The sequence below is a fragment of the Chamaea fasciata genome, unplaced genomic scaffold, assembly GCF_029207755.1.
Source record: "Chamaea fasciata isolate MVZ Bird 193981 ecotype frontalis unplaced genomic scaffold, bChaFas1.0.hap1 SCAF_14, whole genome shotgun sequence".
Lineage (NCBI taxonomy): Eukaryota > Metazoa > Chordata > Aves > Passeriformes > Sylviidae > Chamaea > Chamaea fasciata.
The window spans coordinates 8,377,309-8,401,510 of NW_027094099.1; the positions used below are offsets into that span (position 1 = coordinate 8,377,309).

Here is a 24,202-nt window from a genome sequence, read left to right on the forward strand (position 1 = left end):
TAGTAGGAAAACTGTGCAGCCTGTGCTGGTTTCTGAAATACCATTACGGTTTTAGAGTGTTTCCCTGCTCTTCTGCACCACCCTGGCACACTTAGGATTCACATCTGCTCACACAGGAAAGAAAGGAACTGATGTAATTATAACTGAAGAAGCCATTTAGCAGACTTTTCTTTCAGCATTCTCAGAACCTTAGCTGAGCAGAAGAAAAGGAGTCTGTTAGTGCAGCTGGAAGCATGGCCAGTGAAACCAGGAATTTACACAGGGGAGCTCCTGGTCTCCCAGTGGAGCCCAGTGCTGTCCCCAGAGGAGTATGAAGCTCTCTCTTCTCCAGCCTTGATTTCTCAGCCAGAATGGATCACAGAGGCTGAGCCAGGCCATAAATCAGAAAAGAGACAGAAATGGGCAAAATATAATGTCCTGATGTAGTAATAACATAGTAATGTCTGTAACGTAATTCCAAAGTGCTGCTGCTCTCAACTCTGTGGCTACTGCGTAGGTGGTTGGTTCAGGCTTGGAGAATAACTGCTTCCAAAGTGATTATTCCACAATTGTGGAAATCTGAACAAAGGTTAGATAGAGAATATGCTTGGTGACCTAGTTTGGGAACCAGGTAGCTTGAAGAATATTTACTTGCACAGTTAAATCTTGAAGGAAATGCTCTTTAGAATAAGTGTGTCTTATGAGCCAGAAGGCAAAAATATACATATGTCAGATCATGGATTCTGCCAAGAGCAACTTAATCATGACACAGCTTTACAGATGTGCTGTGAATTTCTGCATCTATGTGTGTAAAATATATTTTTTTATTATTACAGGGAATGCAAATTACTTTCACTATACGAAACAAGGTGGAAGCCCTGTGATTGATGGTGTTGACGATGCTAAGGAAATGATGAACACCAGGCAGGCCTGCACTTTGCTAGGTAATTGGTAAATCACAGTCATATCCTAAATCTAATACACAGCAAGTGTTTTTGTAAATTATTTGTGTATATTTCTTTCATTCTCTGTTGTGTTTAAAACCAGGAGAGTTTGATACACTGTGGGACTGAGATACTTGTATTGCATGAAGAAGGTATTTAAATTGTAGTACAATTCTAAATCTAGGAGGACCACACATTATGTGAACATAAATGGTGGATTCCCTTGGTGTAACAAATACAGTGCTGGAGGTCATTGGCACTTTGAAAGAGCAAATTAAATGATTCATTTTAATGGATTTTTTTTTCATCTGATTGTAAAACGTTTTTGATAGAAGTGGAGCCAATTAGAACTGTCAAATGTCAAAGTCACACACAGCAGTCACAGTTTTTCTCTCCTTAATATTTTTTTTTTGTCAGCTGCAGCTCTCTCCATTCATTTTATTCGTCCTTTTCCAGGGATTAGTGATTCCTACCAGATGGGAATTTTTCGAATCCTCGCTGGCATCCTTCACTTGGGCAACGTGGAGTTTGCATCTCGGGATTCTGACAGCTGCACTGTTCCTGTGAGTAGCAGATGAAGGGCGTAGTTTGCACTCTGACAGGTCTGCCCTTCTGCTTGTTTGCAGGGACTTCTGAAAAAGAGTGAAATGGAAATGGGTTTATCTCTGATTTGCTAACATTTTCAGTTTTTTGCAAAGAGATTCAACTCTCCTCAGTTTAGAGGCTTTAGACAGTACTCTCTGTATTGTAACTTTGGTATACAATTAAAACTGTAATTGATCTGTCCTAGAAAAGTCTAGTAGGCAGGCTAGCTTTGAAGTCCTGAGCAGGTGTCTAGATCTTTATATTCCTACATTATGATCTTCCCTTTACACAGTAAATGCTTTCCCAGATCCTTTTATTTTTTAACATGAAATGCCAGAATGCCCTAAATAATTGCAATATAAATGCTTTTGCAAGGTCCTCTGGGATGTCTAGACATGAGCATAGGACATACAGATATGATTTGTGTGACTCATCTGAGTGTCATGGTCTTATCAGTTCTTTTTTGCCTTGGAGTTCAGCAACAAGGACTGCATAGTCTGATCTGAAAAACTCTCCTCATTGGTGAGGGCCCAGGCTTCTTACCCATATTCTGGAGACGAGAAGCAAAATAGTTCTGGCTGGTCTCTTCTTTGGATTCAGAGTGACCAGTTTCTTCTTCTGCCTCCCTTTGAATGTCTACTGCTGGCCTACACAACTTTCATCTTTCTCTCTCTTGCAATAGTAGCAACACTTATGGAGTTTTCTTCTTTACTCACTGTCAGTCCCTTTCTCAGGAATCTGCAGTGACCTGAGCTGAGACAGCAGGTCCTTCATGGGGCCAGAGGTGATTGGTGTTCCTGCCCTGACACCACCTGCCTGTGGGGTCTAATAGCTGCTTTGAAACCACAGCAATAGTCTCGCTCCTTGGTGTCTTACAAAGGTTTTCACTACAAAGAAAACTCATTTACTGATAACAGGTAGAAAGCTGATGAGCCCCAGGACATGAGGAGCTTGCCTGTGCTGTGATGAATATCTCCAGTGCAGGAATCCCACTGGCTGAGCTGGTAAAAAGCTGCAGGTTCCTGTGCAGCCCTGTCCTGTCCTGACAACACCTGGCAGGCAGTGGTGAATGGCTGCTCAGGGGCATCTTTACCTGGGCTGTGCTGTTCTCTGGCAGTACCCACGTCACCACAGAGCTCTGTGTCATGCAGGCTGCTCTGCTGGGTGGCACTGCTGTGATGGAACAGTGGTGCTGCAGGGTGCTCAGCAAAGGGCTCCCTGTTGTGCTGTTGCAATCAATCAGTTTGTTTAATATCAGCTTTAGCAGCCCTAATGTGACACTCTTTTGTGCAGTGTCCATAATTATTATTACTTTATTATTGTCTTTCAAGCCAGTAAAACACGCTCAGTTAATTGGATTTTGGAGGTGTAGCTGCATGGGGCCTGTATGCTGTAAGAACTAGAAAAAGCCCCAGAGAAGTCACAAGGTTGTGGAAATATTTACAGCTGATGTACCCTGAAGCTATAGGACATGTGGTAACAGTCCTCTGCCATCTGTCCTTGTCAAGACAGTACTTGTCAGTGTGCTGCTGAGCCACCAGGTGCAACAGGAGCGTGATGAGGAAGTAGTGTTAGGGTAGCTCCTGAGGAGGAAAGACCTGTCTGTCCTCCTTGATTTCTAGTGATCAGTTTGCATGTTAGTCAGAGTGTTGTATCTTATTCAGTGGTAAATGCACTGCACTGATCTTCATGCAGAAATCTTAAATACCCATTTCAACATACACGCCTTGCTGGTTGATTTTACCCAGTTAAACAAAGCTCAGTTTTTTCTCTTGTACTGTTCAATTCGAGAGCTAGAGAACATCATTAGTGTACTGCAGTCTCTTGGTGCTTGTCTCCAGAATTCACTGAGAAAATACTTTTAAGTACTGAGGCCAGAGCGCTAAAACCCTTCCACACTTGTTTCTTGCCTCATTGCCCATCACTCCCTGCCACAGCTGCATGTGAGCAGTCAAGAGCCCCAGTCAGGAGCTGCTGTCCATTTGGCCTGGACAGTTGTAAGAATTCAAAATACCAAGTCCACCCCAGCAAAGCCAGATGATTCATTTTTCTGAAGGTTGCAGGTTCCCTGTGTGAAGCATTGTGGTGAACACAAGTATAGTAAAATAAGTGCCTGTGAGGAAGTTTATTCACTAATTCACTTCAGCAATGTCAATGTGCTAAGTGGGTAGGGAGCTTGTTAGGTTTTGAAGGAGGAAGAGCTGAGGAAACTGCTGTTGCTGCTGATTGTAGGATCACTGCGGGCAGGCAGTTCTGTCTGCATGATTGTATGTTTGCTGTGGGTGGTACTGTTTCAGTATCTAACGAGCTTGTTTTTATTAGCCCAAGCATGAACCCCTCACCATCTTCTGTGACCTCATGGGTGTGGAGTATGAGGAGATGGCCCACTGGCTTTGCCATAGGAAGCTCGCCACTGCCACTGAAACCTACATCAAGCCAATTTCCAAACTTCATGCCATCAATGCCAGAGATGCACTTGCCAAACATATCTATGCTAATCTCTTTAACTGGATTGTAGATCATGTGAACAAAGCCCTTCATGCTACTGTAAAACAACATTCTTTCATCGGGGTGTTGGACATCTATGGGTGAGTTTTTGTCAGATATATGACACTCTTACATAATTATCTGACTGCAAAGCATCCTTGTCTTTATCATCTAGCACTGCATGGATTACACCAAAAAACCCCAAACCTTAGCAGCTGCTTATTCCAGCTCAAGGAAGTAGGTGTTTAGTTTTGACACACTAAGGTCTTTGTCATGACTTTTACGTTTATAGTGGGATTTCAGATTTTTGCTGTTGGTAGTTCATTTATCCGTTGCATTTTGGAAAGTTACAAGGCAATTTTCATGTCAGGTTCCTCCAAGGTGGCACTTACAGAGAGGACAAAGAGAACTAATGTGCTCTCCAGGAGCATCAGTCCTTTAGCATCACTCAACTGCCTATGTAGTGCAATTTTCCATTTCCCTGTGTGTTTTCTTGCTTAACCGGTGTTATTTGTCCCTGAAATAATTCAATGAATTTAACTGGAGGGAGGGAATTTAAATTTTGGGGGTAATTTTATCTTTTTTTTTTTCAGTACACTAGTAATTTTGAGTATATGCATATTTTAGATTTGAAACATTCGAAATCAACAGCTTTGAACAGTTCTGTATCAACTATGCCAATGAAAAACTGCAGCAGCAGTTCAATATGGTAAGTAGGAAATGACTGGCATTTCCTCTTCCCTTTCCCCTCACCTAGTCCATTCTGCTAATTGGGTCCCCAGTGGTTAGGATGAATTCCTTCAGTCTATTAAGCAGCTGTCCTGGCCGTGGGCTTTGAGGGATGGGGAAAGATCGACTATCTCCTAGAAATAGATTTTATGACTAACTGCTGCTCTGGGACTATTTGAAATTCTGATCAAGTAACAATTATAAGGTAGAAGCAGCGCTCGGCAATTAAGACCCTGAGATTGCCTGTCAGTGAGAGCACTGTGTGGATGAAGCTGGAGTTGGTGGTGTGTCCATAACCTCCGAGAGCCCCTGGATGGGCAGAGGAGAGCACGGCTCAGCTGCTGGAGATTTGCCGCCCGCGCTTCCTCCCCGGGGTTATTTTTTGAGGCTTTTCAGCTGCATCCTGGAGTTGATGAATGACGTGTGGCAGGAGGCGGCTCTTCCCCCTCCTCCAGAGAGATCACGATTCTCTCCTCAGCCTTGGTGACGTTTGCAATTACATATCTTACCTGCATAATGATGAGGCAAGTTATTTCTGCCAGGTCTGTTGCTAGGCTCTCCTGCAGCACCGGGATAGCTCTGAACTCTTGTTATGATCCTACATCTGTGGCAGTGTGTGCTCACAGGACTGGATCCCCTGTGCCCTGGTTCATCCCAGTGTGCCAGGGAGTAAGCAGGGTGCTGGAGCAGAGGCTGGGCTTTCCAGCCCTGGTGTGCCCTTTCCGTGTGGGTAGGGCCATGGCTGGCTTCAGCTCTGTGAGTGGGATGTTGTAGCTCCTAGGCACAGTGTGTCTTGGAGTTTTCTCAGCTGTACAGCAAAATCTAGTTGCTGTAAGAGCTGTAATGGTTCTCTTCTTCAGTGAAGATAACTGCGTCCCTGTTCCCTTCCCTCTCGTGCCATTGCTGTAAGCACCTGCCTCCTGAAGGACGGGTTGACAGGGCTGTTGTGTTGGTGTCCTGCCAAGCTACCAAACCCGGTGCTGGTGAACGTGGAGCTGTTGGGCTGCCATGCAGGAACACAGGGGGGAGGTTGCTTTGCATGAAAGCCTTGTGGCTGGTGGCAGCCAGCAAACCTTCATGTGCTGCTTGCAGCAGCCTGAGCCTGGCCGTGGAGAGGCCACTTGGGAACTGCCTGACCACCCTGCCCTGCCTGGTGCCCACCACCCACAGGGAAAATCCGGTCTGAAGGCATTTTTCACCACCTAATTGCTGGTTCCTTCGCAGTGAAAAAACGGGTTTCTGTTTTCTTTCAGATCTTGGGTTGGATATGACTCGCTGGTAGAACACTGCCAGGCTTTCCTGCCAGGTGCAGGGTGGGAATGGCTCCCAGGGGCGCGGTTCAGGAGTGCATTGTTGGGGAGGATAGCGTTCAGCTAATGAAATGAAGGGATAAACAGCTTTGTCAGGGTAGTTTTCTGCTGCCTGGCTGATGTGTGAGATGTCTGTGGGCTTTGCACTGAGCTCAGGGCAGGTGGGGCTGGCACCCCAGTTGAGGTGTTGTGCCACCCCCAAACCCTACCCGTGCTGGTGGTGGGGCACTCCCAGCACGCATCCACCTGCCACAGCAGCATTAAGTGTGCAGAAAAATGCAAGTGGGGGATGAAACAACATCAAAAATGACTGGAGTCAGCAATCTTTTTGCTTTTTCAAAGTGCTTGTTCTATTAAGACCACAGTTTGCCTGTTTAATATCTTATTCTGTTTTTTCCTGAAATTTTAATTCATCTCTTATGCACATTTCATTAAAGCTGTGCGGGTCGTTTGTGATAATTCTTTTGAATAAATACACAACTATATGGTTACTGATCTTCATACCAGATAAGTATGTCACAGAATTTTCCTTAAAGGATTTCTTGTGCTCATGCAGGTTCATCTTTTGCTGGAGAGTAAATTTTAATGCAGTGCGTCATGTTAGAAAAAAAATCAGCAGCCATTTAAGAGGAAATAGAGCTCTGTTCTTTTACAAGGAAACACAAAAGTATTTATAGTGAAACTTGGCTTGAAATAGAGCGGTGTTCGTAATTTCCAAATCATAAAAACATGGCACATCCACTTTATAGGTTGATGTTCTTGCATTTGAAGGTTTTTCCGGGTTTTGTGTTGTTTTTTTATAAGAGAGAAGAGCTTATTGTAATTGTTGGACAATACAGTAAAAATATAGGATATTTGCAGAGAATATGGAGTGCTTGAATTTAGGCTGTTGTTTTTAGGCCAGGAAAAAAGGTTAATTTATTTTTCATACACTTGTTAAAGAGTTTATTCAGTTGAACTAGTGTGTCACTTGTCAGCCTGGATTAATGTGCCAAGATGAATTCAGTTGAGAGTTCAATATATTTATTCTGCATTTCATTTCACAGAAAACTGTTTTCCTTTTGCCCTGCAGCATGTCTTTAAGCTGGAACAAGAAGAATATATGAAGGAACAAATACCATGGACCTTGATTGATTTCTACGACAATCAGCCTTGCATCAATCTCATAGAGGCCAAAATGGGAGTTCTGGATCTATTGGATGAGGAGTGCAAGGTGTGTGTTCAAGGGCTTTCATAAAGAAAGCGGTCATCGGCTGTCCTGCTTCTGGGCCTCACAGGGAAAAGTCGTCTGCAGGCAGTTGTCATTTTGACACTCTGCTGGTGCAAGAATTTGGAAAGCATAAAAACAGAATTGGCAATTACAGGAGGAGAAAAAATGTTTTTAGTAATGAACACCCCCACCCCTTCCCCTCCATCATGTATCTGTAGCTGTTCCTGGGTTTCTGATCAACTTTGTTTGGACTTTGATAGTTTTTCTTCCCCAGGGATGAGTGCAGTCCTTAGTCCTGTCAGATTTCCCCGAATTGCATCTTGCTTGGTGTTTCACCCTTTATCTTTTATCTTGGTTTATTTTATGCCAGGCCACGTACAGGGGATGGCTCAGAGTGTCTGCCTCAGTGGAAACCCAGCCTGGGGTTCTTATTTATCACAAAGCATCATAAGAAATCTCTAAGAGAGGTGGATGAGTTTTGCTTAGTCTGGTAACATGCCTTTGGGATCCCTGCCTTCAGGTGTGTGACACTGGAGGCATTGTTGGTGTCAGATGTGTCCCCAGCTGCTAGTGCCCAGTACCCCGTGTGGAGCTGGCAAGCACACAGCTGGTTACTGTCACCTTGCTTCTGGCAGTGCTTGGGAATCCGAGGAGCTGGAATGTGAAAGCAAATCATCAAGTGTTGTCCCCCATCTTCTTAGATGCTTTTGCTACTGAAAAGTTTTCCAGACATTTTAAATGTATTCTGTATTCTTTTCCCTAGATGCCAAAAGGCTCAGATGATTCCTGGGCCCAAAAACTATACAATACTCATTTGAATAAATGTGCTCTATTTGAAAAACCACGTATGTCAAACAAGGCCTTTATCATCAAGCACTTTGCTGACAAGGTAAGGACTTTTCCTGCAGTACTGCTTTCCTGCTGGTGTGTGGGAGGGGATCCTGAGGCTGCTGCAGGCAGAGACTGGGCAGTGGCATCCTTGGCTCTACTCAGCTCTTACAAAATTGTGCCTGCCTCAGCACCTGATCAGGAGGAGAAAGTGCAGCTGTGCAGAGCCAGGGGCACAAACCAGCTCCTGACTGCACCACGTGCTGTAACCACTGACCATCCCTTTTCCAAACACGAAAGCTTAGTGCATTTGCAGCTCTCAGCATTACTGTATCAATTCCAGTTATGCAACAGAAATGTACAAAAAAGGAAATCCTGTACCCCACTCCTTTTAGCTGAAGAGCAGCAAGGGATTAATGCCGTTGGTGCTGCCGTCTCAATGTGCAAAGAGGAGAGAGGCTAACACACCCTTTTCTATTGCTGGAGCAGTGTGTGCTGCTCCCACCCTCGCCTCGGCTGTGCAGGGAACAGCTATTTCTAGGAAGCTGGCTGAGGGGTGTCTCAGTGGAGTGCATGTCGTGTTCAGCTCCCAATGCTCGTCAAACTGAGCCACTCCTCAGGTTAAAACAAAGAAAATTAACAATCTCATTTAATACAATTGCCCTGTTATGCAGAAAAGCTGCCTCAGAATATTGTCAGCTTTGTCAAAAAAGGTTTCAAGAAGCTCTCAGACTCTTATCAGTAGGTCTGCACATGCTGACATGGGGGGTTGGAGGCCTTTATCTGCCTCCGCTAGGTTTCTCCCAGGCTCCTGAATTTATGTGTAGAAGGGTCCTATTCTTTTTTACATCTAGTGTTACCTTGATGAAAGCAGCAGGAACATCTCTGTAATACTTTCGAATTCACGAATTCTGTTCTATTTTGTGGATGAGAGCACAAGAAGGAATTAATTAATGTTTCATAATCTGTTCATTAGGCTAAACTTTGATATTGAAAGCAAGGCTTTCCTGTGTCTAGTCTGTGAGACGCAAGGGCCAAGGAAAGCAGAAAGTAGCTCCAAGCAGGTACTAGCAAAGCTCTAAGCTCTGTCTGTGCTAAGCATTTTATGTTTTCTGTGTGCTTATGTGAATGTACTCAGACATCTTGGAGGAAACACAAAGCCCCGGCTGGCAGGTCAGCGGTCTGTGCTGAGCTGTCCTCCTGCACAAGGCAGGGATGCTGCTGCCCTCTCCTGGCCTGGCCTCCCGCAGGAAGAACAGGGATGGTGCCCCAAGTAGTGCTCAGAGTGGGCTTCCAGCTGCGGACAGACCCTGGAGACATCCTCTGTCCTCTTTCCTCTAGGAATTCCTTGAGATGTTTTGCAGCTCAGGGTATGGTGTCACTGTGCGAGCACTGATAAATGGACTTCTGACAATAGTTTTGGTTTTCTTTTAGCCTTGAATTAGGACAGTGAAATAAATGGTAGGTTTTTATCTGCTGCTGGCTGTTCTTTGGTCCAGGAGACACTGCAGCCCTGTGACAGAGGGTTGTTATATATTGTCACCACATACAGACATTTTATTGCTTCTGGTAAAATTAGTCCTTGGGAGCACAAACGAGCCATTTCCACGATAATCTGCAGGCAGATGTACTTACTGCCTCTCAGCTAATGAGATGTGAGATACTTTGTTCTCAGTTGCATCTGGATTTCAGACAGCTCTGCAGCCCTGATGAGTTCAGTGAAGGAGAAGCACAGCACACACTTTGATTCTTCACCCTTACAGTAACCATTCAGTCATGCTGCCTTACCACGAGCATCTCTCAGCAGTGAAATATGTGTGGTATAATGCAATAGCAGCATTCCTCTCTCTATTTTAATGTTCTACGTTTTACTGGAAAGCACTCTCTTTGAGGAAAATCTATATTTGACAAAGATGCCCTTGGGAGCTGATATTTTCAGTATGGAAAAGAATCATGTTTTAAATGTGAATGTTATAGCTGGTGAATTCTATGCAAATTATTCTTACTTAATATTTGTAATACTTTCTCTTGTAAAATGATGGCTTTCAGGTGGAATATCAATGTGAAGGCTTTTTGGAAAAGAATAAAGACACAGTTTATGAAGAACAAATTAAGGTCCTAAAATCAAGTAAGGTTAGTATAAGGATTTTTTTCTTCTTTTGCAGTTACGAATCTTTGATTTAAGAGTCATAGAAAACTTCTTATAAACCTAGGAAAAAATTTCTCACTTAGTATCAGATCAACTGAAATTGAATATAGTTTGTGTTTCACTTGGTTGTCTGCATAAATTTAGAAAGTCTTATATCCTAACTTTTTCCATGTAAGATCAGTCTATTTAGCCACTAATTTCCCTGTTTCTGGATTGTTGTGGTTGTTTTGGGGGTTCCTTTGTTGAGTTTGGGTTTTTGAGGGGGGGAAAGGGGATCTGGGGAGGGAAGTTTCTTTTTCACAAAACTGCTATATTTTCTGTAGAGACATCAATGACTTCTGAAATACTGTAGTGGTAGAAGAAGGCTTAACAGTTAAGCCCTTAATTTTATAACCTGAAAACAGAAGCTCCTTGTTTATGGCGTGACAACCGAGCAGAAAATTTCTGAAGGAGAGACAAGTTCGGTTCCAGAGGCAAAATGAGAGAGGAATAAAATATATAGACCCTAAGGACACAAACCAGAATTTACAGTCTTGTCTCCTTGATATCTATGAAAGAAAGATAACATCTGAATTGAAAAATACTGCATGAAGGAATATTATAGAACAGGCCTTCAGTGGCATCATCTTTGTTTTGTAATGGTAGAAATGCTGGTTGTGCTCTCAGAAATGTGAAGGCAATTAACTTGACATTGCACAGTGATGGCTGTTGGGAATTTTCTGGCTCTAATGGCCCAGGAAGCTGGGTATCAAGGACAGGCTATTTAAAATTATGCTATTCTATCAGGAAAACCAACGTTTTTCTCTTCTGTTTCTATTCTGAGCAGATAATATGAAACAAAATGATTAAAACATGTGGCATAATGAAACACCACAGCAGACTTTCCACTGGGAGAAGTGTTGAAGTGGTTTTAAGTGAAGCCAGTTTCTGGGGGTGGAGGGGGAGGCAGATGGCACCTTTGGGGAGCTGACAGAGGCCAGTCAGCCACTCTGTGCAGGACAGAGGGACAGGGTGCTCCATGGGATGTCAGCCAGTGACTGAGGGACAGACAGTGGGGACAGAGCTGCTGTAAGAGCCTGTCAGCAGCTTGGGCAGGCTCAGTGTAGCTGAGTTCAGTCTAAACACTAAAAACAACATGGTTTTACCTCATGGTAAATTTTGCCAAAACCAGTGTAAAGAATGTTTTATTTTTGTTTTTCATCAACGTCTCTTTGTTAGTAGTTGTAGTAGAACTGCATTTCTGATTTTTATTTTATTTTGTTGCTGGTGATGTTTTCTGGGTTTGCTGTGCACATCCAACAGAAGGTAATTCTAAATTGAAAGCATCATCTGTCATCCTGCCCATGCCCACTCTCACACACAGCTTGGATGCTTGCTCTCCAAAAAGTGCATGACACACACTGCTCTTGTCAGGCACTGTAGAGTTCAGCTATTTATTTTGGCCTTCTCTGTAAATCCACCCACAGAACCTCTGTGAAGTAGTTCAGTTTCCATGCATGTATCATGAAAGCAATGCAACAATCCGGGGCTTTTATGCTTGCTGCTGGCATGGTTGTTAAAATCTTCTATTGTGGCTCTGTATTGAAAGAAACGATCTGTAAGATTGTTAGCAGCATGTGTGTTACGTTGTCTGAAAAAATTACAGGGAAGAAATGCTTGCTTGCTTGTTTTCTGTCACGTGAATTATCTACCCTTTGATCAGTGTTTTCCCTCTCTTTGTTCGGTGAAACACAGAAAATTGATAAGATGGTAAAACCCAAACCCAAACCCAAACAGGAGTAGTCCTGCAGTGTGGATCATTGCAGCACTGCTCCACTATTGCTGACCTGTACTGGAGAGCCAGACATTGTTCCTTTCTTCTACTTGGAGTAACTGGGCCAGTGTCTGTGAAAATAGTGCCTTTGATATGCACTTGCCCATTTTTACAGGCAGATTTTCCCAGGGCTGGAGAAAAGGAATGAGATTTAGGTGTGGACATCTTAGGAGAGCTCATCCATCTGCAATTGAGACAATGGGGATCCTGTTCCTACCCCCACCTCTGGTGTGTGGGAGCATCAGGAGCTTCAGAAAAATCATATTACATTCAAATAAGTTTCTGTACAGGCTGAAAACACCTGGCTCTGTAGCTCAGCTGCCTGTGCACACCAACTCACTGCATCACAGGCAGCTGACAAGGAGCAGGTAGGCCAATCATCCTCAACCCTGTGTTGAGTCAGTGGAAGAAGAGTAAATCATCCTCAGGAAATGTTGTTCTTCCACCAGCTACAGAGGTAGTCTCAGGTGAGATAAAGCCAAGCTGTGATACTCCTTTTTAATTTCAGGAATTTAGGATACCTTTATAGCATTCTTAGTCATTCTGTTATGCTGGATGCTACTGGGCAATATTTGATGCCTTCTCCCAGCCCATCTGGCACAACCACAGGCCAAGTGGTTTTTGTTGAGTGCCATTTTGTTGTGCAGCGTGTCCCATTGGTTATCATGTCTGTTCACTAGGTTTTATAAGATGAAATCAAATTTTAAATTTTTAGGTTGTACTTGGCCCAAGCAGTTTCTAGTACTGAAAAATGAATACTCCTATCTCTTGGGAAAAAATGCACAGATGCTAGATATAAAATTATTCATGGACAGGTAGAGAAGTTCAGATTCTCTTATAATGGTTCTGAAGTGCTGTAGCTGTCCGTAGAAAGACCTGGTGGTGTTATTTTTAGTTATAAGTTACTTCAAAGCAGCTGTTATGGATCGGGATATTTTGTAACCATTAGGGAAAGGGAACCAGAAGTCCTGTGTGGTATTTGGAAAAACGTTTCAGGTTTTTTCTCCAGTCTCACTGGCAGGGAGCAGATCTCAGTCAGATAAATTTGGCTAGTGGGGTTTTTTTTCAGTTGATGGTTCCTCTTTTAAGCTGATTATTTCAGTTTGGAGTGATAAAGCAGGAATCATCTTTGCTGCATGCTGCTTTATTCAGCGTCCCAGATACCTCTCAACCACAAAGGAGACTGATGCACCATTGGAATATGAGAGAACACTGTTGTTTCCTTCTTAGATCAAAGCAGCCATTTATAATTGCAGCTGGAACTTATGAAACTGCTGTTGATCTCTAACAGTTTCACATGGAAGCTACTGGCTATATGAAAAAAACCTCAAATCAGAATTTTATCTTCAGGAGGAGACTCACTGATCAAACTCACAGAAGTTTTGGTATTAAATCATGGCCCACTCACTGTATCACTCAGCCTGTCTGCTTTTTGCATTTGTCCCCTGTGAAGTTCAACAAAAATGCAGTTCTTACAAAAACTGAGCCTGGAATTTAACCTTAAACACAAACAGGTGCAATCACTTGCTGGTTTCTAACCCGCTGTGTATTTTTTATGCTGTTATACCAGTTTAAGCTGCTACCAGAGTTATTCCAGGATGAGGAGAAGGTCCTCAGTCCCACATCAGCAACCCCTTCAGGGCGCGTGCCTCTGTCTCGAATGCCTATCAAACCTACCAAGGCCAGGCCAGGCCAGGCCAGCAAGGAGCATAAGAAAACTGTGGGGCATCAGGTGAGTTTGAAAATGCAGCTCTACTAAATAATCTCTCCCTTTACCTCCTGTCTCACAGGTCTCAAGGTGTGCTGGTGCCTCACGGGATCCCTTGGGATTTTGAGAGAGGTGCAGCTGGTTGCGACTTAGTTTGGTGCAAATCATCCCTAAGTACTAATGTACTGTGGGGAACAATTTGAGGCAGCCCATTTTTTTATTATGGTGCCATACCCCAAACTGATGCTTTTCAAAACAAATTTAACATGGATGCTGAGAAGTTTTGAAAATCTTAAACTGGGTCTTTTGGATCATGTGCCACTTTGTCTGATTCAAATCAAAAGTAGGGTTCAGTCCCCAGAAAACTTGGCTCCAGTTATCATTGAGCCAAACATAAAATATCCACATATCTTTCAGATAATTAATTTAAAAGGATGCAAATCAAGTCTGCTTTCTGAGGTTATCTCACAGATGACTGAGCTTATTGAGGCTATTCCCTGACATTTCTTTTTCCTTTTGTTTTTCAAAAAGTTTCGAAACTCTCTTCATCTGCTGATGGAAACCCTGAATGCTACAACTCCACACTATGTGCGCTGTATTAAGCCAAATGACTTCAAGTTTCCATTCACGTAAGATGCCAGTTCCTGTGTGGTTTGAGTAGCCTGTGTTGGGAGGGGATTGTCCAAGGCCACTGAGGATCAAGGCTCTGCTGAACCTTGCTCACTCAGGAGTGAAGTGCTGTGTGTGCTTTCTCTGGTTATGGATTCACTGTGTGTGTGTGTACGTGTATTACAGCAGGAGGTGTTTGGGGATGAATAGAGGGAGAAATACTTCCTGATGCCATTTTTTTGTTTATGGTGATACGTGAGAAAAAATTCCAACATTTTCATTGCTACCAATTTTAAATGTAACTGGCAGTTTGCACTCCTTGAGCTCATTTGACATTTGTTGGAATTTGCTTTTTCACATTCCAAAGCCTTTTTCATGATCTTTTTTTTTTCATGGATGAACTTGCTTTGAGTTTTTCAGAAAGCCCAGGCACACAAAGGCTCCTGTAGCTCTTGTGCTGTCCAGCAGGAACTGCCAGTGAGCTCAGTTCTCCAGCCAGGCTGTCCTCTGTAACCCCTGAGTTTCAGGAGCACCTTACCCACCACCCATCACATCCACCTGCTCCCCACTGTGCCACTTCTCTCCTGGGTGTGCACACAACCAGGACCCTCAGATAATGCAAACCTGGTTCCACAGCCACCTTTTGTTCCTACCTAGGTTTGATGAGAAGCGGGCAGTGCAGCAGCTGAGAGCTTGTGGTGTCCTGGAGACCATCCGAATCAGTGCCGCTGGCTTCCCCTCCAGGTGTGTTTGCTCTCTTTGGATTGCTTCCAGCTGCAGTTCTTTTTAAGGTAATGTTCATTGCTGGGACTGACACTCTGCTTTGGGGACAGGTGGACGTACCAAGAGTTCTTCAGCCGTTACCGGGTTCTGATGAAGCAGAGAGATGTCCTTGGTGACCGAAAGCAGACGTGTAAAAATGTCCTGGAGAAGCTGATTCAGGTACTGGGCTTAGTGCTGAGAGCACTTGGAATCCACAGGAATAAAGGCAGTGTCGCTTACTCTCTCATAGCCACACTGTTTTAGTACTTCTACAAAATACTAAACTACAAATGTATCCTGTAGCTCTTTGACTGCTGTTCCTTTCAACGTAGAATCAAACAGCCAACAAAATTAACTTTTTTTCAGTGTGCCTTTGTATATTCTCATGTTTTCCTCAAAGGAGTACTACAGCCTGTAGACATAAAATATTTTTCTCTTTCTGGTTGAGTTCTGAAATTTCACATGTGTTTGAGCAGCAGCAGCATGCTTTGTTCTGCCCTAGTCCTGATACAATAAGTGATGTGTACATGTCTGAAGCCCCAACTGCTTTGTTTGCACTGTGTAATGTGGTTGAAGATGGACCGTTCAGAAGGGTCAGCTACAATTTAAGCAGAAAATTGTGCGTGTGCACTGCCTGTATTGCTTTCATCTTCTAGGCCCCTTTGTCACCTCCTGTAGCCTTCCATGTTATTATCTTTATGGCATTCTCATCTAAGCAAAAGTCTCACACTGCTCCTTTGGGCCATGCTTGTGGCCTTATTATATTAATTTTTTAACAGAATCATACAGAGACAATACCCTTCTCCACTACTTAATTTAAGTCTCAGATTACCCAAAATATTACACGGATAATTTTCCCTTTTTACTAACTGTGCTTTCATTTAGCCCTTCATGCCTTTTTTTATGCATTAACACTTAATGCTGTAACTTATCCTCTTTTTACCTTTGAAAATAGGACAAGGATAAGTACCAGTTTGGTAAGACAAAAATATTTTTCCGGGCTGGTCAAGTAGCCTACCTGGAAAAAATAAGGGCAGATAAGTTGAGAGCTGCCTGTATCCGCATCCAAAAGACGATCCGAGGCTGGCTGATGAGGAAGAAGTACATGCGCATGAGGAAGGCTGCCATCACCATCCAGAGACATGTCAGAGGGTACCAGGCACGATGGTAAGCACTGCTCAGGGCAAATCCCACACCAGCCTCAGCCCAGAGCCCTACAAGTAGGGCATTTAAATGTGATACATTGGTTCTCGCCTTCCTGAACTGCCGGAAAGGAAATGATTTTCCAGGGGAATGTAGGAAGTTGAATATAATGAGTGTGTCTGTCCTGCCTGGTTTTGACCTTTCTGAGTAGCACCCTGCCTCTATGATGCAGAAAATAAGTAGTACTAAGGAGATATGTTGCAGATGAGGTAAAGCAGGACTGTCTGAGTCCTTATTGCCCAGTTTCCTTATGCCCTCCCAGCTGGGTCTGTCCTGTTGAGAAGCCATTCCTCATCAAGAGTGCAGCTGTAAAGGGCCATTCATCAGTCAGTGATTTGTTTGGATTGACTTCTGAGGGATGGCCATGGGGCCAGAGAGAAGGGCAGGAATACAGGTGGTATTGTTCAAAGACGAGGTGGTGATGAAGGCTATAATAACCAACCTTCAGAAAGAGGCATATGTCAAGACACTTTGTAATTGTCTTACTGCAAGAGCCAACAACAAGCAAACATTTTCTGCTGGTGGAGGTTAGGAGAGTAGATCTGGAGGATGACATTGTGGAAACAGCTTTAAAGTTGGAGAAGAGGTGATGAGAAATTCAGCTGAGTTTACCTTGTCAGTTGTATAGTACAGTTCTTAGGGGAAGTGAAAGCATTTCCCTGTAAAGCAGTGTGAGGTTTCTGTTAATTTGTCATTCTGTTGTACTGCCACACAGCAGAATAGCAAGTAAATATACTGTCAGTGACAACATTAAGAAGAAACTAAAGATACAGGGTATTAAAAAAACCCCAAGCATTCAATCCCATAATTACAGGTATTGTTTGTAATCTTTTCCTTAGCTATGCCAAGTTCCTGCGGAGAACACGAGCTGCCATCACCATTCAGAAGTTCCAGCGCATGTACGTGGTGCGCAAGAGATACCAGTGCATGCGAGATGCCACTATTGCCCTTCAGGCTCTCCTAAGAGGTTACATGGTCAGAAACAAGTACCAAATGGTAAGAAACCATAATGTACTTTTTCACTCTACCTTTATTTCCACCCACTTTTCAGGACAAAGCTTCTCTGTGGTGTTGTCCTGGGAATCTGAAATGTTTTGTGTGCCTGCTGTTAGGTGTGATGCACTAACGAAATACCAGAGCATGGGCTGAGAGACAGCACCTGGAAATTAGAACTATCTAATACTGCCATCAACTTGTCATTTTAGACATATTCTCACTGTCAACTAACACAGATGTACTTAGACTTTCAGTGCAGCCAGTGGAGAATCCAACAGTGATCTACAGCATTTCTGACTTTTTGACTTGTTATATAGAATGTTGAGGCATTTAAAATAAATACTGAAAATAGTCTTGCTTTAATCTGCCTCCATGAGTCCAAATCAGTATTGCTTACATCAGTATACATGTGATGTACTCACTACTGATCCTCTCCCATCCTTAGTTTCAGTGATTCTGAAATTTCTTAGGGAATTAAGTTAGCAAAGAGATTCCCACAAAAATTGGATATTGAAAGTTACCCATGAGTGGAGTGGTTTTATTTTTTTTAATGTACGATGGTTTTGGTGTGTGGATAAATTGATATAACCTTCTCCTAATGATATTGATAATATTTTCCTGATTATGCTTGATAATAATTTATTCAGTTGAGAAATTAGTATTTGGTTTTCAGTGGTTACAGTGCTGGAAACAGAATTATGAGTCAAACTGCCAAGTGCTAAAATGTTTCATAGCACTTTTATCTACAAGAACTGTGTTAACTAGGCTCAAAAGTCAGCCAATATTTCACTGAAGAAGTAAGTGGGGGAGTTGTGTTGTTTTCCCAAGCATGTAGATATTAAGGGCATGCAGCCAAAAGTCATCTGATGCTTATGTGCCATATCTTTCTCTTTTATAGTTGAAGTTTCTATATATTTTTCATTTGTATTTAAGTTTCTACACAGTCACTTGCAGCATTCTAACATAAACTGACCAGAAAGTTGGAAAAAAAAAACAAACCTTGGTAAGAATTTCTTAGCATTAAGACCCCTGTGCTTGACTTGGCTGTTCTTTTGTGTGGGTGTCTACTTACCTTTTTAGTGGAATTCTTAGCATTCTTGTTATTACAAACCATATTTGTGATGTTAAACAAGATGTGTTTTTAACAATGGTCTGACAGATGTGACAAAGTGACCCTGGGTCACAGCAGTAGGTGACCTAAAATCTTCAGGAAAATTGGAGATATTTCTCTGTGCCTTGTTAGTCTCATGAGTCATACACAGCCCATCTGTCTTGTAGCACAGTTTAATAAACCTGTTATATTCTCTCCTAATAGAGGTGGCAGGTTTCTGGAGGAGCCCCTGGAAGGGGTGGTCAGACCTGCCTGTCAGGAGGATCCCCCTCGAGCTGTGAATTGTTGACAGTCTGACAAGTGCCCCTGCGGTGTGCTGTGTGTGTGTTGTCCTCCTGAGGTGGGATTTTACCCAGGCTGAGGTGCAGGATGGCCAGAGAGGGAAGCACAGGCTCTGTGTGCCGTGGGAAGGTAAACACGGCTGTTTGGAGTTGGTGACGATTGCGGATGAGTGAAACCGAAAGGTTGCCCTGTGACAGGACACCTGGGCTGAGCCCTGACTGCAGTCCTGTGTGGGGCACCTGTTGTTCCTTAGGATTGTGAAAGGTACCTGTTGTTGTTGTAGGAAGAGAGGGCATGTGTTGAGTCACGTGGGCAGTACAAGGAATTCAGTGTGGTTGAATCATCTGTTTCACACATCCTGGGGAAAGCTCCTGCCTGAGACATTGCAATGTGCTTCTCAGCTGGACAAGGAGCCTAGTTCCTCCATAGCTTTGACATAAGCTTTCCTGGGATATCCCTGGTAGATAAAGTAACTTCCTGGTCCTCTCACCTCACTTGGGAGTGGCTTGTTTCCTCACTGGATTGCATGGATGTGAGAATTCTCTGGCAGATGAGGACCATCCCTGCATGATGGAGGTATTTGACAGGACTTGTTGCTTTCAAACTTGAGGTGGAAATGTTGTTCAAAGCTAGTTGTATTCCAGTGTTCAGGCACCTGCTGGGAACCTGAAGGAGTGTTCCAGAAAACGGATAAGGAGGCAGGAGGCAGGCATGCCCACTTCATGGTGTGCACTCAGAAGGACTTTGGCTTTTGACCTTGCTGTGCTTTTCAGAGAGCTGCTTCCTTACCTTGGTGTGCTGAGTAACTGAGTGCTGGTATTTCCAGTCTCATTTTTAATTCGGAAAAAAAATGCTAAGGGAGAAAGTTTATATATATTATAGTCTTGCCACTTTACCAGTGAATTTTAAATTCATTGATCTGGAACTGTAATGCTTCTAACACATTTCAGTTTGTTTACTAAGCAGTCTAAAAGAAAACAAAATTATTGTTACCTGACTAGTTTGTCTTAGCAGCTTTGTGGTAAATCAGTGTAAGAATGTGAACTGCCCATGATATTTAACCATCAATTCTGAGCATTAACATGAAATCTTAAATATTGTTCTTTAGAATAAATGGTTTTATTTGCAGAAGCTTTATTAAGTAAACCCTAAAGCTCTCAGTGTCCTGGAAACTTTGTGGATTTGGGCAGGCTCTCCATTGGATAGCTGTGATCTGCTTGAATTCAGGTGTTCCAGACCTGGGGGATCTCTGATTGAATTAGTGGGTGAAGGATCCAAAAACAAGTGGTAGACTCTTCTTAGCTGAACTCTCTGGCTACCACACAGATGAAAGTTGCTGACATTCATGACTGGTTTATGTTATAGATTATTTTTTTTAAATATTATATGGGGTTTTTTTTTACACCTCAAAGCTATGGTTGAGATTTCTGCCATTAAAAAAATAGGAATTACTACACTATAAATTTCTTACTAAAATAGATGAAAATGCTGGCAAGCCTAAGATATGTCAAAAAGGCAACAAAACCCCTCCAAAACAAAATACAGAAACAAACCAAAAGCTTCTGACTTCTTAACAGCTGCTACAATTTCCTCTGGGAAATGCAGTACTGACTGCATTGCGTATCAAATGTGGTAATTTTAAACTTTGAATTGATGAACTCTATGCAGCATATGTCAATGATTCAAAAGTGTTTCAAGATAAAGTTGCAGTTAAAAGAAAAAGAGATTGTATTTGTATCTTGCCAACAGGTACCATGTACTTTTGCAATCAGCAGGGCTCTGACCTCAACCTGAAGGAATGCTTGGTGCTTCAATGTGCCTCCAGTTCTTTTTGTCATGTTTTTCCCTCTGGTTCCTTTTCATTTTACTCCTTGCTGCTGTCCTTGTTCCTTGTCTTCTTTTCCTCTTCTTTTATTTCTAATTGAAACCATTTCTTGCCGCTCTTCCCCGGAAGTTTCTCTTTGCAGGCGAAGGAGTCTCTGTGTACGTCATTGCGGGGTTCTCTTTACCTGCATGGGTGCAGTTTGGAGCTCTGATCCCTTTGCCATGTGTCTTCCCACTTGCAGATGCTGCGGGAGCACAAGTCTGTGGTTATCCAGAAGCACGTGAGGGGCTGGCTGGCCCGGCGGCGCTACCGCCGCACGCTCAGGGCCATCGTGTACCTGCAGTGCTGCTACCGCCGCATGATGGCCAAGAGGGAGCTCAAAAAGCTGAAGATAGAAGCTCGCTCTGTGGAGCGCTACAAGAAGCTTCACATTGGCTTGGAGAACAAGATCATGCAGCTGCAGCGAAAAATCGATGAGCAGGTGAAAGCTCTCTGCTTTTCCTTTTCCCTGTTTTCCTCAGGGAAAATGTGTCAAAGTCTTGGTTACCCTTCTCAGCACCGAGGGCATTCACAGAATGCACTCAATTTTCATTGTCAGGGCTCAGTTCTCTTTTCTGATGAAGAACAGGGATAGGAGAGAAGGGGAGGCCACAGTAGAACTGGAACAGTCAAACATCCACTTGTTCCTCTCAGCAGAACTGAGAAAAAACACCCACTCGCTTAACGCCAGTATTGCGTTTGAAGCACGTCAGTTGCTCTGTTTTAGGGGAAGGTGGAGTGATCGTGTCTGATGTATGTGGGCTCTCCATCTGATTTTAGTTTAGGATGTGCAGGCTTAGAGACTGGACTGTTCTGTCACCTCATTCAGCAATTCTGCAAAACCAGACCAAAACCTTTTTGAAATGGGGATGCTGCTCCTGTGCTCCCGTGTCTGGGTGTATTCTGTAGGGAAGGAAAAGGCTCCCTTAACCCAGAACTTCTCTAACAGCTGCTGTGTCCGTGTTGTGTTTTGCAAAGAACAAAGAGTACAAATCCCTGCTGGAGAAGATGAACAGCCTGGAGATCACGTACAATACGGAGACGGAGAAGCTGCGGGGCGATGTGGAGAGGCTTCGGATGAGTGAGGAGGAGGCCAGGAACGCCACCAACCGCGTCATCAGCCTCCAGGAGGAGATTGCCAAGCTCCGCAAGGAGCTGCACCAGACACAGTCGGAGAAGAAGAGCATTGAGGAGTGGGCAGACAAATACAAACATGAAACGGAGCAGGCATGTATGGGGTCTCAGATGCATGAGAGGATTTACAGGGGCCTGGTGTCCACGCAGGTTTTGCCCAGGCTAAATTGTTTCACTTGTGTGCCTGGTATTTTTACTGTATTTTTATAGCTGCACAATCCTAAATAGGCTTGGTACCTAAATGGCTGCACCTATGGTAGAAGAATATGCTAAGTCCATTTATTGTATGTAAATATATGTATCCAGTCTATTCAGATTTTGATATTGAAAGCATTTACAAATCCAATCCTTAAGCTTTCTGACTTAGAGGTAGAGCATTCACAACAAGAGATCATTTTTACCTACCTAGAGAGAGTAATCACATAGATGTCAGAAATCTGTCCCATATTCAGTATTCAAAGTACTGCTATATCCTGCCTAATGTAAACAGCCAGCCTATTCAACACGTGCACAGTCTGGTTCAACAGGTTTCAGCTAACCCCTTATCTTTGCTAACCACAAACTTATCAAACAGGTTGATTTCTGTCAGGCATACTTGCTGATAGTGGTGCAAGTTTTGAGTATTGGAAGAGCCAATCCATTATTATGTGATGCTGCAGTGACAAATTTCAATATCAGATAAGCATAAGGGAAAATATTAATAGATAAAGCAAAGTGAATGCATAGTAACCATAATCAGAGACAAATGAGTACCTGGGAAACCTGAACACAGGTTAACTGTCGCAGCTTTAGGGCAGAGGCAAGATGTTAAATTTTGGTGTTACCCAATGCAATGGAATATACCATAGAACTACCAAATGTGTTACTATTTTATGAATATTTCTGTTTTAATGAGCCATTTACATCTTTGGGACTCTACTGAAAAATGCATGGCACTGTGGAGTGCTTCAGGGCAATTTTAGCATCTGATCAGAAGTGGGATGCAGAACATACAGTGGAGTTTGCAGTGGTACATATTTAAGAAATGTAATTTGGAAATGAAGATATAAAGTAGTTCACCAGTTCCACTCTGTGAAGAGCAGTTTAAGTATTTGAACTGTTAAAACAAAGATGTCATTGTTGTTAGAGATACTGATAAAAGATTGTTGGAGTCCAGGGCATTCCTCTGGGTGCCCTGGAACGTCACAGACCTTGGCAGAGAGGTCTGCGACCTGAGCAAGAGGGTTTGAGATCTGTCCAGGGGAGTCTGGAATCTGTACAGGGGGGTTGTAGTAGACCCTGGCACAGAGCCTGGGAAGACACAGTCTTTGACTTTAGTCCGTGGGAAAAACTTCCAACATTGAGAGAGGAATTACGTGTCACAAAGGTGTGTCAGACAGTAGTGTAGTTTATCACAGTGTGGAAAATTTTGTAGTTCTGGGATTCTCAGAATGGAGGTGAATGGGGAACAAGATGGAGGATTTAGGGCGGTGCCCTGGGTTCTTCTTCTCCCCTGGCCTCCATCTCCTGCTGTGACGGTGGCACAAAGTAGTTCAAGGAGATCGGGTCAGAGTAGAGTTGACCCCTTTAGTGTAGGTGATAGGTATTGACACATAATTGTAAATAAGAGATACGTAATTATCTGTAAAAGAAGGCAGCAACGTCCCACCACAGGGGGCGTCGTCCTGTGTCCGAGCAGCTGAACAGACCTCGGTTGGGCACAGAGAAACCTGTAAGATAAGAAATACTAAACAACGTGAGAAACCTTGAGAAACACGACCTTGAAGACTCTGTTTCGTTCTCGCATCTGGCTCAGGCCTCTCAGAGGGCAAAAGACTCTCAACCACCTGAATCTTGGGTGAAGAAAAAACGCGAGAAATATGAATTGCATTCTGAGTCAAATGTTTTATTATCTCTGTAGCTGGTATCAGAGCTGAAAGAGCAGAACTCATTACTGAAAACAGAAAAGGAGGAGCTGAACCGCCGCATCCATGACCAGGCAAAGGAAATAACAGGTTGGCTCTGTTCTCTTCATTCAGGGTTTCTACTTCGTGTTACCTTGTAAAGCGACACTCTGCTGCATAGATTGGGCTAATCTGCCTTAGTTTACATTCCTTTTTGTGCCTTCATTTCTTTGTTTTAACAGCTTGCAAACATTGGAATTATTTGCAATTTGCATTTCCACAAAATCCTAAGAGTTCAGGGCCTTTTTTAGGGGCATGACTGTTCCAAAGCACTTTGATTTTTAAAAGGCAGCTCTGGTATTTAATACAGTTTATCCACTACAACGTTCCTGGCTGCTGTGACTGTGTAGGCAGCAGCCAGGAAAGCTTAACTCTAGATGTGAGGGCTGTGATGGAGGGAGGTGTGATGAGGAGGGTCAGGATGCTTGAGGTGTAAAGCGCCTCACATTTTGCTTTTACATAGTGCAGCAGCGGTGCCCCTTCTTCCTCCCTCCTGGAATCACTTACAGAAGGTATTAGCAGAATGAATAACTTGTCTGAGTGAGCACTTCTGTGG

The 24,202-nt window shown here is 43.3% G+C and overlaps 1 protein-coding gene across 5 annotated transcripts in view; it reads left to right on the plus strand.

The window, feature by feature from the left end:
• The window catches only part of MYO5A (myosin VA), a 99,132-nt gene that overhangs the window by 49,085 nt on the left and 25,845 nt on the right, over positions 1-24,202 (plus strand). For all 5 annotated transcript variants that reach the window (XM_066195883.1, XM_066195879.1, XM_066195881.1 and 2 more), the window contains exons 8-23: positions 816-923; positions 1,380-1,486; positions 3,831-4,096; positions 4,623-4,704; positions 7,107-7,247; positions 8,008-8,133; positions 10,122-10,205; positions 13,605-13,766; positions 14,274-14,371; positions 15,009-15,095; positions 15,185-15,293; positions 16,069-16,280; positions 17,156-17,312; positions 20,772-21,011; positions 21,548-21,796; positions 23,604-23,697. In XM_066195883.1, coding sequence (XP_066051980.1) covers positions 816-923; positions 1,380-1,486; positions 3,831-4,096; positions 4,623-4,704; positions 7,107-7,247; positions 8,008-8,133; positions 10,122-10,205; positions 13,605-13,766; positions 14,274-14,371; positions 15,009-15,095; positions 15,185-15,293; positions 16,069-16,280; positions 17,156-17,312; positions 20,772-21,011; positions 21,548-21,796; positions 23,604-23,697 — 2,322 coding nt within the window. The remainder of the gene's footprint in view (positions 1-815; positions 924-1,379; positions 1,487-3,830; positions 4,097-4,622; positions 4,705-7,106; positions 7,248-8,007; positions 8,134-10,121; positions 10,206-13,604; positions 13,767-14,273; positions 14,372-15,008; positions 15,096-15,184; positions 15,294-16,068; positions 16,281-17,155; positions 17,313-20,771; positions 21,012-21,547; positions 21,797-23,603; positions 23,698-24,202) is intronic.